We start from the raw sequence: 20,849 nt of genomic DNA on the forward strand, positions 1-20,849 counted from the left end.
GGATACGATAAATAGTTAAATTCACGTGTATTCAAGAAAGAATATGGAGGGTGTTTTCTAACTTGAAGGAAGAAGATGAGAAGAAGATGAATTATTTAATTCACTATTTTTGGGGGAATTGGAAGGAATAAGTCTCCCTTTATGATTAGTCCATTTTAATACATCTCATTTCTTAAAAGTTAGAGACTTTTTTTTTAAATACATATAAATTTAGCTATATATCTTATCTAATCTTATCCTATGCACCAAACGTGACCTATAAAGGTTTGAAATTGATTGAACTTGTTTGATTTGCTTTTTTCTCCATGTGGGGGAGGAGTTGCTGAACCGGAACACGGTGGTGAGTCCGAATAGAGGCGGTGAGTCGGAGGGATATAGTTTGAGCCTTGAGGTGCTGCGTTAAATATTGAGTTTTTTATGTTATTTTAATTGATTTAACACTGTTAATGCTTAGTTAAGTTAAAGGACATGTGTCACCGGCCAAAAAAAAAAAAAGGTAAAAGGACATGTGTCACTCTATCAGCATAGGAGACAAAGAGGGACAACTATTTTGGAGACAGAGGATCTGAACTCAAAAATCACTTGCTAGTTTTGGGATTAGCCATGGAAAATTGATGGGTCTTGATGGGTTTGTCCCCATTTCATTGTTAGAAACTTTCACACACACACACACAGTGAGTCCGCACCAACGACGAGCATGAGGCTCCTCCAATCCATTACTATTATTGGTTCACTCTCATCCTCCATAGTTACAAAGCTCTGATTCAGTTATTTTAAATTAAAAAACTGATATATAATTATATAAATTACAAGCAAGTCAGCATAGGCCGCTGCTGCGAGAATTGCGGCGATGATACTTGGTTTGTATTTTTCAAAATTTTAGTTCCCGTCCCGTTTACTTTTTGAATTTTAAGTTTTTTTTTGTTTTTAAAGTTTAACTGTGTTATTATATGGTTTTATGTTGTTAGATTATAAAATAGCAGGTATAAATGTATAATAAGTGTATATATTAACTTACGTATTTATGACCAACTAGCTATTGGTCTAACAATATCTCCATCTGCAATGTTTGGATCGGTGTTAAGTTCAGTTCATCCATCCCTAAATAAATAAAAAATAAAAATATTTATAATGACATATTTTAATACGAAGAAAGTATTTTAAAAGATAATATTGAGGCCCGCAGGTGTATTCGACAAGATCTCCATTTACCTATGTGCGACACCAAGAATAGATGGAATGGGAATGATAAACCTAACCAAGGAGAGGGGTGTTAAGTGAAGGACTCAAGATCCATTTTTGTGTCGAAGGCTTGGGATCAAAGAGAGTTCAGAGCTCGAATATAGGTCCAGGGTTTAATGACTAAGGCTACAAGCCTCTAAGGGCACATTTACACTAACATAGAATTAGAATCGAAAGAATATGAGTCACTCTCCTTCCATTCCAACCATGTATTTACTTACATTTAGAAATATAAAAAATAAGTGGAGCCTACTTCAAAATCGGTAATCACATCCTCTTTCTTTTCAGCAATCACACTTCTTTGGGAAGGGAAGGGAAGGGGGAGGGGGACTTGGTATTGATTCTCATTCCAACTGGAGTCAATACATTCTTACCAAATTTACCCCAACTTTTTTAGTAACCCCAAAATACCCATTAAGAAAATAAAATTCGTTTTAACAACCCTCAAAGTTTTTAGTAATTAAAGTAATTTTGATGTCGAATCATGATCATTAGTAAATACAGGAGTGAGAATAATGGCCTGTTAATTTTTTATATCGTAGATTTTTTCTAACCTTTTAGGCAACCCATCTTAAATAATAGGTAATGATAAAGACACCAAACCAAGTAATTGGGAGAGAGCAAAACGACCTAACTGTACATTTCCACTTTCTCAGTGTTCTTGATATCAACTGACATTTTTAAAGTATTGGCTAATTAAAGGAGGGAATTCAATCCACCTCAAATACAATTATAACATGAAGGAGAGCTTTCCTTCAGTTTTGCTGAAAATGTAATTCCTCAAGGTCAACTAGCAGCTACCAAGTCATCTGAAGCATTTAAAAGTGGTTCTATGGCATATATAGATAATTACCTTTTGTTGGTGAAAGAACAAAATACCTTCCACAGATATTAATATAAATTTAGCTGCCACCCACATTATTGAGTTCCACCATCCCATGTGCCTCTCCATCCTTAATTTTATCAATCCCTTCCATATGGTTATCCTCTTTCACTTGATCAGTTGATCCAAGGACACCAGAACCTGAGATTCACCAATAGTAGAATTTTCTAATTTATCGTACAAATCTGTTGAAAGATGATCACTTTCACTCAATAATCTCAAAAGCTTGTGTGATACTTCCACTTCTCTCTTCTGGGGTTCACCATTCATATAATTTTCTAATTTATCACACAATTCTGTTGAAAAATGATCCCTTTCTCTCAATAATCTAACAGACTCAAGTGATACTTCTACATCTCCCTTCTCTTTCAAGTACTCGAGGCATGCAGCCAAAGTTGAATAATCAGACCTCCATCCTGGTTGACTTTCCAAGATTGCCTTTTTCATAGTTTCCACGGCCTTTTCCATTTGACCATTCAAATAATATCCATTTGCCAACCGAGCCCATGTGCTTGCATCTATCTCCTTTCCACTCTTTGTATGCTGCTCTACATATGTTATGGCCTTCTCCAAAAGACCTTTCTTGCAGTAAGCAGTGATCAGCAAGTTTGGAATTCGAATGTCAAAGGATGTGGTAGTAGATTCCCATTCCTCCACAATACTTTCAGCACCATCAATGTCATCTAGCTTCACTAACGAACTTAACATACAAAGATAGCCAGAATTGTAGAGTCCCACCATATTTTTGTACAAAGTCCAAATCCGATATAGCTCAGTTTTATTCCCAAGAGCAGCATATGAAGTGAGGAGGACTTCATAAGCAAATTTCCTTGGTTTATTGCTAATGAGTTGCTCTGATCGCCTAAGCATCGTTGATGTCTTCTCCAATAGGCCAGCCTTCAAGAACCCATTCGCTGCAAGAACATAACCATACCAGTCAATTGTGACCAAAGGATTAGCTTCTATCTTCATTAAAAGCTTCTCCATTCTGTCTATGTTAGAAGTGGCTACATGAGAATTCAACTGTATCTTCCATGTGTAACTGTCATAACCAATTCCTTTTTCTTCCATCTCTTTGACTAGATTATCGAGTTTTGCATGTTTACCCATCTGGCAATAGAGAGTTAGCATAACATTATAAGGTAATGGTCCTTTCACAAAACCTAACTCCTGCATCTTCTCGAAAATGGTCTCAGCCTTTTTCAAAGATTTATGCTCTGCATAGCAGTGTAAAAGAGCGACATACACTTTAGAGATTCTCAATGGGTCTGGGATGCTACTAAAATACTTCTCAGCTTGTTCTAGGCCATGAACTTTTGAGATCAAACCAAGCCGAATTGCAATGTCTGCAGGAGATAAATCATGGTTCCTTTCATCACTCATCCATTCTGAAATCTGAAAAATAACACAGTTCAGGGTCCTCTGATTAAATAACATGCAGATCACACACCATCAACTAGCAATGATTTGAGTTGATTATCACTTTACTAAACATTTAAAAGCTTATAACTTGAATCTATTACCAGAGTCATACAAGCACAAATAGTGACTAGCATCCTCAGAGAAGAAACTAATTATACTATTACATTATTACGTTTTCAATGGCAATGTCTAGAGGAACTTCACAGGTTGAAACATGTAGCTTCTAGTAGCTTTAGCAGAGTGATGGCAGTGGAAATTATAGAAAGAAAAACATTAATAAGAAAACATCTAGGGACACAACGCAAGTACACAAAAAATATACTAAGCACAACCACCAAAGACACAAGAAAGGAAAAACAAAGCGAGCAGTTTAAAGCATCAATGGGTTCCAAGTTCCAACAGAGATTAGTAAGAGGCTTAGTCTGATTTCCAAGAAAATAACTTATGCAAACGTGTAGAGCTTTTATGGTCGACAAATGAGCAGTCCACACAATAAAAATTTGTCCATTGTACCCCAACCATGTGTTCCATAACAAGTATAGATGGGAATACACTACAGTCATTTTATTTGATGTGAAAACAAAGTGTTGTTTTCATGAAGCTTGTTTAAAATTTTATCCCAAACTAATTAGGGGCTTAGCATCTTTAGCTGCATAATTCTCATAGTAAATGCATAATTTTGTATGCAGGTTAGCTTATACTATAAAATTTCATAAGTTGGGTTATCGATTTTCCATCATAATCTTTTGTTAATATTAATTTCTATCCCTGGATTTTGTGAATGAAATCGATTATGCTATCAATAACTCCATTTCACATTCATTGCATTATATTTGAAAAGAAATCATTATTAAAAACTAAAAAATAAATAAATAAATAAACCTGGAGAGCGTGGCTGTAGCGACGGAATCTACGGAGCTGCCTGAAGAAACTTTGGAGCTCTGATTGCGTGACGTCTCTCCCTTCTTCAACCCAACGCTCGAGCACAGGGACAATGGAAACCCTAGGATTTCCATCCCGCGAAATCCTACGGTGCAGAGACTGAAATGGGGGTGAAGAGGAGGAGACCGGGGCCTCGGTGGAGTAAAATGATGCCCGCAAAACCATAGAAATCGCATAACGCCCAGCATTTGAACCAAGAAGCTTCATCATCGACCCTGATTTTAATAAAGGTTTTGGAACATGTTGGGAAAGTTTATGGGTTTAGGAACTGCTCCTGCAAATTAGACTTTTTTTTTTTTTTTTCAATACAACTATAATCAATTTTCTTTATGGGAGTGCTACTACATTTCCCGATAGCTTTCTCTTTTTATTTGGTTATTTTGAAGTGTAATTTCATAATCATTTTTTAAATAAAAAATTATTTTTGTAAAAAAAAAAAATTTAAAAATCATTTAATTATGTAATTATTATAATATAAACAAATAATTTTAGTATAATTCACCGAATTGTTTATTTAATAACAATTATATAATTAAATAATTATTAATTAAATTAAATTTTTATAAAGATTAAAATAATTATTGGGGCACAATCCTAATCTAATTAGGCATAACACATGACCAAATGGCAATTGCCCCAATAATTTGGATGGTATATGCACAAAATTCTTAATTAATAATTCATGATCTTCTCGGGATCGTTGTCTTTTTGTGGTTGGCTCAGCTGCTTGAGGCCTCCGAAGCCATACTTCTACACCCGACTTTTTCCAACAGATAAATTGGATTTGATGAAAAGATTGGGAAGATTAACTTCTTTTATTTAAGGTTTGAAACTATCATTTATGTTAGAAAACAATCCCATTTCATAATTATTATGTGCATCATAATAAACCGTCTCAACTATTGCTGTGATGAAACGGCATATCGAAACCATCCACATCTAATGGGCAACTAATTCATCTGCAGCAGAGAATTACTTCACAATCAGATACCAGCAAAAAAAAAAAAATAGAAAGAAAAAAAATTACGACCCTGTGAGAAGTCAATGCCTAACAAACTTGTCCACAGGCAGCTAGGAAAAGATGTAAACAAAGACAAAAGGATCATCAAAAGAGCAAATTACATTGACATCCAACCTGAATTCATGCACTGGGTATTTATAAGAAAGCATTGATCAGATTAAAATGAAGAGAATCAGAAATTTTCAAGAAATATTAGAAAATAAACATAAAAAATGAAATGCAACTAGAAAAATACAAAGCACGGTTACCATCCTGAGACTTGAACTTATTTTTTCACAACAAAATCAACTACACTTCCTGTATGTAAGCCACTTGCAGCTACAATGGAAGAAAGATCCCTTATCCACTGAGGGGTTATCTACAGGATAACTGCTGTAGTTTGTATAGAAAATTTAAAGGACGGGAATAGAGTTCAACATATACACATATGCAAAGTACAGAAAATTACTCGCATATAGATTAATCACACTGATAAAGTTTCAAGCTGTTAGGAATTAAGATGAATATGTAATAAACAGATGCAAATATGTTAGACCAAGGTCAGAGTACCCCATCTCAGTTGAAATGTCAACTTGTATCATGACATTACTTGATGATCTACAACTGGTTGATGTCTTCATGAATTGAATACAGATGTGCGATCTAGCAAGAAGGAAAGGCCAACCGATGCTGTTTAATGATGGGTCTCTGGAATTTGAAGTTCTCTTGAATTGTCTGAAACTTTCTTAATTCTCTCGCAATGACAGGAGTTCCAATAAGCTATGTTGGCCTTGTTTCAAGGGACTTCTGTGCTTCTTCATCAGCAGTAAACCCATCCATTTTCATCTGATCAAGAATTATAGAAACTGGTTTTCCAGCTGCAACACTAGTCCTCAACAGTCTGCGATACAAATCCCTGGACAAAAGACCCAAGTTCTTTAATAAACTTTTGATCTCTTCCATTCCTTCAACATCTCCTTGCTCTTCCAAATAATCCAGACAGGCTGTCAGAGTGATGGAATTCGGCATCCACCCCTGTCTACCAATTGAAAGTGCCTTCTTCAACATTTCAATTGCTTTAGGCATTTGCTTATTCTCCATATACCCAATTGCTAATACATTCCATGTGCTGGCATAAGGGACTCTTCCTTCCACAGCCTTCTTAATTACAACTGATTCTGCTTTATCAAGAAGACCCTTTTTGCAATAAGCAACAAGAAGCCTGTTCAGAACCCGAAAGTCATACATTGTGCATTGTGACTCCCACTCCTCAAAAATCCTCTCAGCTCCTTCAATATCATCCAGCTTTGCAAGGGATGAGATCACGCAACCATATGGTACATCCATTGGTTTGTTCGATGGCTTGTATGTATTCCAAACTCTGTAAAGCTCCTCTTTATTGCCTGTACTTGCATAAAGAGTGACAAGAAACTCTAATGATTTCCTCCCTTGAAGAGGCATCATTCCCTCCATTTTCTTCAGCACTGACAGAGCCTTTTCAATCAACCCAACTTTTAGATACCCACTTGCTGCCATTGAATATATTTTCCAGTCAACAATCAAGTTTGGATCGTCCTCAATCCTTTTCAGGAAAGTTTCCATTCCAGGCATGTCAGATGCTGCAATATAAGCCACCATTCGATTTCTCAAAGTGTACTTGTCGAGAGGAATCCTGCTATTTTCCATTTCTTGCATCAGTATGTCAACCTTCTCATGTTCTCCATTTTGAGAGTAGAGATTGATCAACATGTTGTAAGGGAATGATGATTTTTCCATACCCATCTCTTTCATTTTCTGATTGATGGCTTCTGCTTTCTCAACAGAATGTTCCTGGACATAACTGCTGAGAAGAACACCATATGCATTAACTGATTTTAATTTTTTGGACATATTGTTGAAATAATTTTCTGCATGTTCTATTCCATGAACTCTGTGGATTAAATTCAATCTAACTGCAGCATCGATTGGTGATAAATCAAAATACCTACGATCTGTCATCCACTGAGATATCTAAAAAACAAAAGGATGACACAAAATAATTAGCAACTGGCAGTCGAAACACATTGCTGGCAAGGTTAAAATCAATCTTGGGCACAAAGACTGTGTTCATCTACGTACAACTACAGAATCACCCACCACAAGACAGAGGCCATATGGACAATTTATTTATTTATTTTTTGAAGAGATAGGGACAATTTAACGATTGTCATGGTAAAATGCGAAAGCAGCCCCTCCATGCTGTTATTTGGTAAGTGCTAAATAGTAAAATGTATGAACCTGATAAGAGATTAATTTAATCCTACAAAACTCTACGGCCACCATTGAATATGCCATGATAGCTCCTTTTTGCTAAATGAAGGTAACTAATATTCCCTATTTTTAAGGGAAAAGAAATTAGAAACTTTTACAGGTAATTTTGGTTATATGGTTACGCTGGAATCTATCATTTATAGCACCACATGAGTTGATATTGGTAAATGAAAGTAACAAAAAAACAACCAGTTGGAAAGCCTGGATATTTTATTTCTTTCTTTCGAAGGGGGGGGGGGGGGAATCATATAAGTAGAGAAAACTTCAATGATAGTTACATTGAAAAAGGAAAAGAAGTTCAGAAAAATTTTCAAGGACCAGGGTTGTCTTTGGACTCTTTCCCACTAACCCAGACAAAGATAAATATGAGAATCATTGTGCATCATTTCAATATTGAATTTTAGAATTATTCTGGCCGTGAGCAGTAAAGATTTGGCACATGGTAACAGTCTTGGGTTGTCAAGCCCAACTCTGCAGGCTTGATTGTTGAGAGGAGATTCGAAAATGCAATGCATTAGAATTGTATGCAAATATTCGGTCCAAGTAACTCCACATTGGCGTGATCATCATTGGGTAATGGCGCTTGTAGGGAGTTCTTGCAAGCATGATTACAAATCTAAGAAAATTCAAGAAAGATTTCTAATGAATGAAAAACGATGCATATGCTTACTTTGAAACAAGAGGGTTTTGTGTCATTGGAAACCAAATTTAAGGACAATTCAAGAAATCTCAAAATCAAGGATTTATCCATTGGATTCAGGATATATGAGAGTGCTTCATCTTGTCACTTGGGCAAGTAGCAAAATGGAAACACAGAGAAATGTTTTGAGAATTTATTTACACATATATTTGTACACTTTATTTACTCATTATCATCTAAAAACAAGCCCAACTCTCAGTAAACTATAATTCCCAAAAACGTATCATACAATATTCAAATCCCAATCGTTTCAATAACTGATTGAACCCAAAGAAACATAACAAAAGGGATCCTGCCCAGTTGGGCAATTGGTTAGGTGAAGAAAAATTGAATGGAATGAAAAGGGGTTCGTGCCTATACCATGTAAATTCTACAAGTTGCGCAAAAAACTAGTAAACACGAAACAAACTCGAAGTGTGGAAGAAATATATATGTATGTACCTCGAGAGCGTGATTGAAGCGTCTGAAGTCCTTCATGAGTCGAACCAGAGACTGAAGCTGTTTTTTGTCAACAGCTCGTCCTTCACTGACCCATTGATCGAGCGCTGGTAGAACCGAAGCTTTTGGGTCTCTGATGATCTTGATGCGTTCGTGGAGAGCACTAGATGAAGGAGGAGAAGAAAGAGAAGGTGGGTTTCGGGTTCTAGCAGTGCGGAGTGAAGTTAAAACACCATAATTTTTGTGAGGGTTTTGCAGCGAGAAGGGTTTGAGCTTGCTCAAACGATGAAGCTTCATTGGCTCTCTCCGGTAGTAGAGTACTGGAGTAGAGTGGCTTGGGTTTAGTCAGTCGACTGTGGTCCGTGGATATCAAATGAAAATCTCCAACAGCACAAAAAATAAAATTAAAATTAAAAACAAAAGGCGAAACTTTCATTTTATCCTCTTCTTTCAATTTTAACAATTTCAATTTTGTATTTCCATTAAGTTTGTAATGGAATCCAAATCAATAATTAGGTTTAAATTATTAACAAAAATATGAGGTATTAGATATATTTTAAATAATTTATAAGTGAAATTCATTTAACCGGATGACGTAGTCCAATCATACTTGGACACATTTTTTTTTGTTATATAATTTTCTTAATTATTTAAGTTTTTGTCTTTTCTTTATTCTTAATTATCTTTATGTTTAATAAAAAAAATAAAATAATAAAGTAAAAATAAGAAAATCGACCCCAGCCTCTGCCACCCTGCCCATTAGCGCTTCCCTCGTTTGACCATCCATTCCTGCTTTTATCTTCCCAAGGAATTAAATTTCATTTTTTTAGGGTGTTGAAATCGAAACACATGTTTAATAATTTTTCGGGCAAATTTCGTCGAAATTTATCGAAATTTATCGAAATTTACCGAAATTTATCGAAATTTATTGAAATTTACCGAAATTTATCGAAATTATCGAAATTTTCATATTTTCTATTTCCTCAAACTTCAGAAATTCACCAAAATTAGCTCGAGATTCCAAATAATTCAACGAAAAATTCTACGAACTCGAATTGATGAGTACTAATTTCCTATAACCTCAAAATAGTCAAATTGCTTTCAAAAAAATTATGAAAAATCCTACTCTTAAAATTTAATTATGAAAAAAATAATAATCGTCAAATTCTTGAATTTTCATTTTTTAAAATTCATTTCCACACAACTAAGCTCTAGAACCACAACCAAAGGTCTAAGTTAGTTAAAATAAATTTAAAGAAATTTCTAATTCCTTTAAACAAACCTTAAAAAAAATTTGAAAAATTTAAATAACAAAATTACCATAAGCCAAAATTTGGGTTGTTACACTTAGTGAAGACAAAGCTTGGCTAAGTAAGAGACACGAGAAAAAAAGGAAGGAAAGATAAAAAACTAAAAAAAAGACTGAAGAGAGAGGCACATGGAAAAAATGTAAGGAAAGAAAAAAAAAAAAGAAAAAAAATGATGGGAGGTTTGGGGTCTTTGGGCAATTGGAAAGAAGAAAAAAAGGTTTGAGATTTCTTTTAGTTATTTTAAACCTTAAACTTTAATACATTTCTATATAAAAAAATAATTAAAAGTATCCTAAAGGGCTTAAAACCTAAGATCCTAAAAAATATAGAGTATATAGGTTTAATGTATAGATTATAGAGTATAAAGAGTATTAAGGTATATAGAATATATAGAGTATTAGAGTTTAGATTTTAGATTTTAGTGTATAATTAAATTATAGAGTATAAAGAATATACTAATTTTGTTTATTCATTATACTAATTTTATTTAACAGTATTTGTTTCAGCGCGCATTATATTCACCTTATATCACATGAAACCTACTATATAATTTGATTTCTTCAATGTTTTTTATCAATTTAGTAAATAATATGTTAAATAAACATATGGTAAAGTTTCATTCAAAATTTCCGTATTTTGATAGCAATTTCCATCATTTCCATCTAATTTCTGTCGAAATTTAAAAACCTTCGAAATTTTCGTCGAAATTTTATTCCTTGTATCTCCCTCATCTGCAGTTGCTATCTAGTTTCTTTTTTAGGTTTTAAAAATATAAAAGAAAATAATAAAATGAATTAAAAAGAGTTTATTTATATTTTATTAAAATTTTAAAATTGTTTTTTCCTTTTAAAAATTAGTAGACAGTATTAATCATGAAATGTCTAAAATACTCAATCATATGTGCTGCCACGTCATATTTTTGTCTAAAAAATAAATAGAGTTAACAATTTGCACCTAATTGCAAGTGTAATGAAAGTACGAGACCAAAATTGTCAAAATTGAAAAAAAGGGGACCAAAGTAGAAGTTTCATTAAAATACAGGGACAAAAAATGTACTTTGGCCAAAACAAAAACTAAGGTAAATTACAATTATATAGCTCAACTATACCTCTATTTTCAACTTGATACCTCATGTTCAAAATTGGATAAATTTATGAAATAACTCAGTTTAACTCTAATACTACTCTTTTAACCCATCCTTCCAAAAACTAACAATTCTAAACCTTTTTGCATGTGAAAAGCCCATTATACCCTTATAATAAATACACAACCTTATTGTGCGTACAATCAGTTCATTTATGGCTGTTAGATATTTCCCTCACCCTCAAATTCTCTCAGATTATTGACGCTCATGTACAGTCCTCCGATCAATCCTATCAGATCTATTTGCTCGCCGCACCGCCGCCCCCTTTCACCGCGTGCACCGCATTAAAGTTTGAAGCCGAAATGGAACCCTATCAATCTATCATAATAGCTCAAAAGTGACATATTTAATTTGATAGTTACAATTTATTAGTCTTATTTTTCCATTGTTATAGCATATTAGGAATTTTAATTAAAAACTAATTTTATTACCATTTATTTTATGATGGTAAAATAAGGAAGAATATGAAGATGATGGGCCACCACAATATACGACTACATGTAGTCTTGAGGACATATAAAACCCATGATATTATAAGCACTATAAGAAAAAGAGGTCAAACCACGTACACTGTCATGGAGGTGCTTTTTGATGCAAAGAACTTTTTGTTTTTTGATGAAAGATGAGAATTTTTTTATTAATGAGAGGAATCCTCATACAAAGCATGCTCGAGCCAAGGAGGCCCCGAGTTCACATTCAACCAAAGGAAGCACCCAAGGTTAGACAAAGAAAAACGAGCTAGTAAATGAGCAACTACATTAGAATCACGCCGACGAAATTGACATAGAGTATGATCAAAAGTCGCCAAAAGAGCCTTGAGATCCTCGATAATAACCCCATCAGCTGCCATCGAGGGAAGTTGCCGATTGACTCTTTGTACAACCTGTGAGGAGTCCATCTCCAATATGACATGAGTGAGCTGTAAATCTTGAGCCAGCTGTAGCCCGAAAATCCCAACCATGATCTCTGTCTCCTCCATCGAGTAGCCACCAAAAATGGATTTGGTTGCAGCAATCACAAGTCGCCCCGCACTATCCCTAATGACAGCACCAAGTCCACGCCCTCTGGTCTTTAGCTTCATCCCTCCATCAGTGTTGATTTTGAACCATCCCTCACCTGGCTTCTCCCATAGACTTGGTGGTGGTGCAACTCGAGGGATTAGGACCTCCGTGTGGTTTGCCATTATGTAATCCACCGCGAATTTCTGAATCCGACCATACAACCCCAGTGCATCTTCATTGATTCCATTAATCACGTAGTCATTCCGTGAGTTCCATGAGGCCCAGCATAAGAAAGCAAAAATGATCTTCTCATTGTCATTCAACACCATCATAGCATGCCGAAGGAATACATCAAAACGCCCCTCAAAGTCCAAGTCAATTAAATTACCAAGGGCCGAAAGTTGCCAGATTCTTTGAGCCAAAGGACAACCCAATATCGCATGTAAAGCAGTCTCAGTGGTCTCTCCGCAGCGCATACACCTGGGAGAAGGAATCAAAGTGCTTCTATAGAGGGCATAGTTACATGGAATAATCTCATGACTACACTGCCAGAGTAGATGTTGAATTTTCCCAGGCACTTTTAAAGCCCAAATATCTTTCCAGATGTTTGCATGGGCAATCCTAGCAATGGTGCCGCTACCCTGGTCATCATGCCTCATAGAGAGCGCCAGCCAGTATCTACTTTTGACACTATACATTCCATTCTTTGTGTAGTGCCAGATAAGGTGGTCAGGTCTAGCTGAGAGACTTAAAGGGATGCTAGTAATCATATCGGCTTCCTCCAATCGAAAATGTTCGTAAATGAGAGCAGATCTCCATTGCCATTCAGGGGTGATAAGCCTAGCTACCCGCATATCAGTTGGAAGGGAGGGAAATGATTGTACCTGAAAAGTTGTGGGTTGTGGTAGCCATTTATCCTCGAAAATATTGACGGACATACCATCTCCAATTCTCCAACGCAGACCCTTATCCAACAAATGTCTAGCCCAAATAAGATACCTCCAGATCAGTGAAGGTCGTGTACCAATGGTCGCCTCCATAAAGGATCCAGTCGGGTAATATCTAACTTTTATTACCTAACTCATAAGTGAAGTGGGATTTTGAACTAGTCTCCATCCCTGCTTGGCAATCAAAGCTTTATTGAAACACTTCAAATCACGGAAGCCTAGCCCGCCCTCTTTCTTGGGCTTGCAAATCGCTGCCCACTTAAGCCAATAAATACCTCGTTTCATATGTCTCTTTCCCCACCAAAAACGCGATATAAGAGAGGTAATTTCCTTTCGGATCCCATGGGGCATGCGGAATAAACTCATATAATAAGTGGGCATTGCTTGAATTACAGACTTCACCATAATCTCTTTCCCGGCCTTAGAGAGTAATTTTTCTTTCCATCCCTGTAGCTTCCTCCAGATTCGTTCTTTGATTGGTTGGAACAATTTTTTCTTTTTTCGTCCAACCACCGTTGGAAGCCCCAGATATTTCTCATGGCAATCAGTGATCTTAATGCCAAGCACTTGGGAAGTAATAACTTTGATAAGGTGGTCCGTCCGAGGGCTATAACATATTGCAGACTTTCTCGAATTAACCCTCTGGCCTGCAACTTCTTCATAAATCTTTAGAATTTGAGAGACCGCCTAGTTGGCCTTGGGTGTCGCTTGAAGGAAAATAATACAGTCGTCCGCATAAAAAAGATGCGACACAAGAGGAGCTAGAGGAGCCGCACGCACGCCAATAATATCCCCATTGCACTCAGCTTCGCGTAGGAGGCTAGAGAGGCCTTCCCCGCAGAAAAGAAACAAGTATGGTGACAGTGGGAAGCCTTGTCTGAGGCCCCACTTAGGAACAATGTATCCCAGAGGCACACCCCTCCACAGTACAGAGAAGGATACAGTGGTGACACAATCCATTACTTTGCTCACCCAACTTGTGTGAAAACCCAGCTTGAGCATCATTGCCTCAAGGAAATTCCATTCAACTCGGTCATATGCTTTTTCCATATCAAGTTTTATAGCCATTTTTGCAGGTTCCAACTCCGAAGTATTTTTGATAGTTTAGGTGGTTTCAAAAGCAACCATCACGTTGTCCATTATAAGTCTGCCAGGAACAACAGCACATTGATTGTCTGAGATCACCTGTGGTAAAGCTTGTTTCAGTCGATTTGCAAGAGACGTAGCGACTAGCTTGTATAAAGTGGTGTAGAGACATACTTATGGGCCGAAAGTCAGTAACATGATGTGGTTGTTCAATCTTTGGAATAAGGGCAATAAGAGTATGATTAACACTCCTAACGCTGGCAGTTCCATTAAGAATATTCAAACAAAAATTACTAATATCATCTCCCACCACCGACCAGTATCGTTGATAAGAAAGCGCGGGCATACCATCATAACCAGGTGACTTTGTGGGGTACATATGCGCCAAAGCCTCTTCTATATCAGCTTTTGTGAAATGCATCATTAATCGAGCGTTCATAGCAGGAGTGACTCTCGGAGCAACAGTGTCTAAGGTCCGCTACATTTCTAATCCACCAGTAATAGAGAAGAGGGAATTAAAATAGTCACAGAACATCGAGCCAACCCTCTCTTCCTGCTCAGTCCATTCATTATTTTCATCAAAAAGCCCTTTTATAAAATTCCGCCTCCCCCTTTCCTTTGCCTGTTTATGAAAGAATTTGGTATTTTTATCCCCCTCCTTAAGCCAAGTAATTTTTGATTGTTGTCTCCAGTAATCCTCTTCTGATGCAAACAGATTTTGTAACTTTCGCTCAGTGTCTTTTTGATAAGCAAAAGTTGTAGCATTATGGGGACCCATTTTAACTCTACCGAGATCATCTTGTAGAAGCTGCATTTCACGTTTCCGAGCATTATAAAAGTCCCTGCTCCAGACCTTTAGCTTTTGTGTGCAATGTTGCACGCCAGCCAGAATTTGCTCACCATTATTCACCGTTTCCTTCCAAGTATCGGTTATAAGTTGCTCACAGCTGGCTTCCCTGCACCACATTTTTTCAAAAATAAAATCTTCGGCTTCGTCTGTCACTGTTTCTATGAACCTCATGTGTGAGGACCTCCGTAAGAATTAGAATGTGGTCAGAGCCAGGAACCTCCAAATGGTATGTAAGGATGTGTGGGTAGTGTGCCCGAAGTGCATGATTTACTACACACCGATTCGGACGCTCTCGAACAAAAGTCGCCCCATTCCGAGAGCACTCCCAAGTGAAAGGAGTTCCCCGAAATGGAACCTCCTCCAAAGAGCAATCCATAAGTGCCGCCCTGAAATCTCTCATTTGGCACTCCGCCTTATCGCGCCCACCTTCCTTTTCAGAAGCATTTACGATCTCATTAAAATCACCGATGACCAGCCACGCCCCATGGCCAACTCCATTCAACCGGCGAAGCAATTCCCATGAGTGACGTCTCTCCGCCATGGATGGGAGCCCATAAAAACCTGTAATTCGCAGATTATAATCATTAGGTGACTCAACTTGCATATCAATGTGACCTATAGAAGAACTCAGTAATTTCAGATTCCAACCAGACTTCCAGAGCATAATTAAACCACCGCCTAAGACATGGCGTTCCACCCGAATCCCACCCTGTAAACCAAGACGCCCTGGAAGTTTTTCCATTTGTTTGTCCGTCATTTTCGTCTCCATTAAGAAAATGACGTCCGGACGTTTATCTCTCAGCACAAACCTGAGAGAGTTGAATGTTCGAGGTTGCCGGAAACCCCGAACATTCCAACTAAGGATCTTCATGGCTCGTGGTGGGCCAGAGCGTCCGGTCCCACCACGTGGTGCGTATCATTATCGTTCGGGATCTTGTTCTTCTTCGACTTCCTTTATGTATCTTCCATCTCTTTATCAATTTTCCTCTTCCTTTCTGTCACAGCATCTGCATTCAAAGGAGTCGTGCTTGCCTTTTCCAGGCCTTGGTTTTAATCTGGCTCCCCTCAGTGGCTTTTAAAGCAGATCCCTCAACCTGCACAGTGCTGTTTTGTTTCGGGCTACACTTCCCCCGACCTCCTTCATAGGCCACCTTAGAGGCTTTTGGTTGTTGAAGAGTGCATAAAAGAATATCACCCAACTCACGTATAGCAGCCTCATTTCTTTTCCCCTGTGCCTCAGCAATTGGTGTTGGGTCAACACTCGTCAGTATGGGCGATTTCGAGTGGGCTGTGGTAGCCTTAGTTTTGGCATTTTTCGTTCCAAGGGAGGTATGCATTTTCGCAAATATTTTTGTAACTGGGATACCCATGGAACTCTCCCCATTATGATCCTTTGATGTTCGGTGTCGTTCTGCTTCCCCCCTATCAAAAGCTTCTGCACGTTTTAATGTTTGCTCATTATCTTCTTTTCGTTGTGTAGCAATTTTTTCAGCAAGAGTACTAGAGGGAGTTTTTGAGAGCGATGGGGAAGGGAGGTGCCCTCTCTCAGCTCCCTTGTGCCCACCATAAGCAGACAGAGTTGGCACATTAGGTTCAACCAAATTGTTCTCCCCTGCAACATTCTCATCTTCCTCGTCAGATTGCCCATCATCCAAAACCTTGGATTTCCCCATCTCCACCTTGGTTCTCAACCATTTTCCCCACTGTTTGTTAGGGTCCTTCTTTTGGGCTGCGGTAGATATGGGCATCGGTTGAAAGTGTGTCCTAGTCTACCACAGTTGAAACAAAAAGTGGGGAGACGTTCATAACGCAGTTCAACAATATGGGTGCCTCCACCTTCCAATCTGATCTTCTTGATTCTTGGTAGAGGCCGAGTCACATCCATTCGAACCCTGATCCTTAGAAATATTCCCACAAGGTCGGCCTCTATTCCATCACTAACGTCCAAACACTGTCCCATAACATCCCCAAAAGCCCTCCCAGTTGCTTCTGTCATGTAAAGGAGTGGAATGTTATACAATTGAATCCAGAAATCAGGCCACTTTAGCTTCATAGCCGACGGGGCCATCGTACCATCTGGCTCTTTGAGCAACACCAGAGCCCTATCAAAAGTCTAGGGATCTTGTTAGATGACCAACTTCTTATCTTGAGCAAAAGCAAAAGTGAAAAGGAATAAATTTTCGCCCAAATCCTTTGCATGTACCACTCCAAGTGTATCCCATAGTTTGATCATCGTGTTCTTAAAAGCTTTCTTGTTGAAAGGTTTCAGAGTTAGTACTTGCGCCACCACACTCAAACGGAGAGTTTCGGTATTCGTCTTTGCTGCCGTCCCGCCCACAAGTGCTTCATCAATTTCATCATCCGTGAGGATCAAAGTTTTGGCAAAACTAGTTTGCACCTCTTCCATATCACGCAAGTCGCTATCTCGATTAAAGGAAGCAATGAGACTAGGTGTTGATTGCTGCTATATGTGTGTCGTGGAAGACAAGCTAGGTTGGGGAGAAAAACAGAGCTCACCGTCACGATAGAAAGCCCTAATACGGGGTTAGGGTTGGAGAAAACCCTAACAGAAAGTTAAGAGCGAAAAACTCTCACTGAAGGGGAGAGACCTTAACAAAACCCATTAATATTTGCCGTAATGTATGTTCTTGATGCAAAGAACTTGGATAACACTGCAAGGGAGTATGAAGAGACCCATTAGAAAAGGGTGTAAGGGATTGGGGTGCCCAAATTTTATAATCGCATATTTGTACTAAGAGTGCTACACATGAAACTTCCCACCTAATCTGACAAACAGTGAAGGATTTTGTCAAGCATTATCGTGAGTTACACTCATCACTGTATACTTCAACAGTGCACCTGAACAATTAATTTCTTTTATTTCAAAAATGGGTAATACTCAATTGTTTATTAGAAAGTATTTTAATTTCTATTTCAAAATTTGAAATTTCAAAGTTACTTCACAACTGCATTATTGGACTAGCTAAGGATTTGGGGATCCATTCTTTAAGAAAGGCCATCATGAGCACAAGAATAGAGAAGAATAGTTGTCCACTAATGATAACTTAGGAGCTTCTAATGAAAAATTAATGGAAATAGGTGTTGATCTAATGTCTAAACACATTGGGAATGACAGGTTGAAGGAAGCTTAACACCCTTTGAAATAGCTGGTTAGATATATCCCACAACAAAAGGAAATCAAATAGGAGGCAAGTCATTACGGATGTGGTGTAACAAAGCCACGTAGGGAGTAAATTTGAAGAGTGTGGAAAAGAAGGTTTGAAGTGAAAAATAGGAAGAAGAACAATAGAGAGAAAATAGGAAGAATAAGAAGAAGAATATGAAAAAAAAAATGGAAGAATAAGAAGAAGAGGTAGAAAACAGGGAGAAACTGCAACTTAATCAATGGTCATGGCCTGGGAGGAATGAGTTGAGGGAAAGTGAATATACTTTTATGTTTATTGGCATCGCAAGAGTTATCATCTAAAGAGCTAAAGTTGAAATGACATGACCCAATTAAAGAAAGAAACACCCAGAAGCTAAAACACAACAAGACGAAACCACCCAAAGAGAAGAAGGTGGTATATGAGACAATACCAAGTGACTTTGTGTTTTAGTTTGCTCTTTATTATAAGAGGATGCGTTTGTCTTGTTTTTTTTTTTTTTGTTTTTTTACAAGAATGATGAGTTGTCTTTGAACGGCTGGGATCCATCCTTCATAACTCAAGGTTTCTTTACAATCATGTAGTCATATCAGTGGCAGAACTTTCACATGTCTTGGTCAATGAGCCTTTTAAAGGCACCCTTACAGAGGCAAATAAAAATTTAACATATATATTTGGACTAGTGTGTACATGTTGGCACACATTCAGAGTGGCACCTGTGCAAACCACTTTGAAAATGGCTTACCATGTGGTGTGCTAAATCAAGTAGCACACATGATATATTGGTGGCGCCAAAACAATGTACGTGGTTTGGCCTCTTTTCTTGTAGTGAAGTAAGAAAGAATGAGATAAATGAAAGTAATTAGAGTACACAATTTCATCATGCCATTGGGTTTCCATGTAAGTGTAACTTGGTGTTTTTCCTAGCTGATGAAGGATTTCTTGAGGCGCTGTCCAGTGTGCGAAGGATAAATTAGAGTAGCCCTATATAAATATAAAGACCAACATAACAGACTATTGGATACTCTTCTCTCCCAAACTTTTTTTTTTTTTTTTTACGAAGAACTAACTCCCTAGAGAAAGTGAAGGAGGCTATTTATAAAAGAGTAGGCAAACAGCTTCATGAAAGCCAGGTTTGTATATTATTCTTGTGTAGTTTGTGTATATAATTTTTATTCTTTTGAAACATGGTGGATTGTTGAATAATTGAATTGATTTATTTTGATTATATGTTTACACATTTCAAATATATCACGTACTCATAAGTAATAGTTTATAATGTTGGATCATCATCAAAATCCGAAGCGAACAAAAAATATTTACTCATATTTTAAGATAAGGAACAATAATCAATCATCAAGTGAGATCCTTTCTGACCCTTCTTCATCTAGTCCAAGTGAGCCTCATCTAGTCCAAGTGAGCCTCATCCTTTTGAAGCTCAAATTCCGATAGGCGAATCGCAAAGTCAAATAGTTGAGTTTGATCAAGAAATTAATATCAATTCTCTTGAACGTAATCCAGGATCACGTCTTGTAATATGGAAGTATCCTGTTAATGAACATGATAATGTTCGAAGAGCTTATATTCTCTTAAGACCATGTCAACATAAATTAATGTATTATCCAAACACTTTTGATGGAAGACAATTTCGTTGATTTCAATATTCGATCTTGGTTCTCACAGTTTGCTTGGCTTGAATATTCTGTTAGTCTTGACAAAACACTTTTTTTTTCCATGCTTCCTTTTTTATATGAAAGAATCTATACATACTGCATTTACTGTTGATGGGTTCACAAGTTGGAAGAGGGTTAACTCTGGAAAAACTTGTGTCATTCTACAACACATAGGCCTTCCAAGATCACCACATCATAATGCTATGCAATATTGGCATAGCCTAAGAAATTTATCTATACATATAGATAAAGTGATTAATCGATAATCATCACAATATGTTAAGAAAAATCGGTTGTGACTTAGGACCACAATAGAGGTTGTTAGGTTGCTAGGAAAGCAAACATGTTCTTTTAGAGGTTCTCATGAATCCGTTGGATCGTCCAATCGTGGCAACTTCATTAAGTTTGTAAAAGATTTGGCAAAATTGAATATAGACATTGCAAATGTTGTGTTAGATAAAGCTTCTAAAAATGCCACATATACTTCATCCGATACTCAAAAGGAAGTCTTAAGCATTATTGCTAACAAGGTGAGGAAGAAGATTTGTGAGGAAATTGGCCCGGGATACTAAATTTGTATTCTCGTTGATGAATCAGTTGATGTATCTAGTAAAGAACAAATGGCTATCATTCTAAGATATGTTGATTGTGATGGGTTTATTCAAAAATGATTTTTTGATATTGTGAGTGTTCCTAACACTACATCATTAACTTTGAAAAATGAGATATCCAATGTG

The 20,849-nt window shown here is 37.1% G+C and overlaps 3 protein-coding genes across 4 annotated transcripts; all 3 read right to left on the minus strand.

The window, feature by feature from the left end:
* Positions 1 to 1,866: 1,866 nt before the first annotated feature.
* LOC147286487 (pentatricopeptide repeat-containing protein At2g20710, mitochondrial-like) lies at positions 1,867 to 4,810 on the minus strand. Its single transcript, XM_086241533.1, has 2 exons — positions 4,430 to 4,810; positions 1,867 to 3,520 (listed from the first exon to the last, which is right to left on the minus strand). The coding sequence occupies exons 1-2, from the start codon at positions 4,697 to 4,699 to the stop codon at positions 2,234 to 2,236; spliced, it is 1,557 nt and encodes a 518-aa protein (XP_086097659.1). The 5' UTR covers positions 4,700 to 4,810; the 3' UTR covers positions 1,867 to 2,233.
* Positions 4,811 to 5,945: 1,135 nt separating this feature from the next.
* LOC147286488 (pentatricopeptide repeat-containing protein At2g20710, mitochondrial-like) lies at positions 5,946 to 9,304 on the minus strand. 2 transcript variants are annotated; one of them, XM_086241510.1, is made up of 3 exons: positions 8,941 to 9,304; positions 7,474 to 7,499; positions 5,946 to 7,329 (listed from the first exon to the last, which is right to left on the minus strand). In XM_086241510.1, the coding sequence occupies exons 1-3, from the start codon at positions 9,232 to 9,234 to the stop codon at positions 6,270 to 6,272; spliced, it is 1,380 nt and encodes a 459-aa protein (XP_086097636.1). In that variant the 5' UTR covers positions 9,235 to 9,304; the 3' UTR covers positions 5,946 to 6,269. The 2 variants fall into 2 exon arrangements, with proteins under 2 accessions (XP_086097636.1, XP_086097635.1); XM_086241509.1 differs by having other exon boundaries at positions 5,946 to 7,499.
* A 5,149-nt stretch (positions 9,305 to 14,453) lies between these two features.
* Positions 14,454 to 16,032, minus strand: LOC147286489 (uncharacterized). Its single transcript, XM_086240776.1, has 3 exons — positions 15,554 to 16,032; positions 14,970 to 15,381; positions 14,454 to 14,903 (listed from the first exon to the last, which is right to left on the minus strand). The coding sequence occupies exons 1-3, from the start codon at positions 16,030 to 16,032 to the stop codon at positions 14,454 to 14,456; spliced, it is 1,341 nt and encodes a 446-aa protein (XP_086096902.1).
* Positions 16,033 to 20,849: the final 4,817 nt, after the last annotated feature.

Source organism: Dryas octopetala, chromosome 4, assembly GCF_963921425.1.
Source record: "Dryas octopetala chromosome 4, drDryOcto1.1, whole genome shotgun sequence".
Classification (NCBI taxonomy): Eukaryota; Viridiplantae; Streptophyta; class Magnoliopsida; order Rosales; family Rosaceae; genus Dryas; species Dryas octopetala.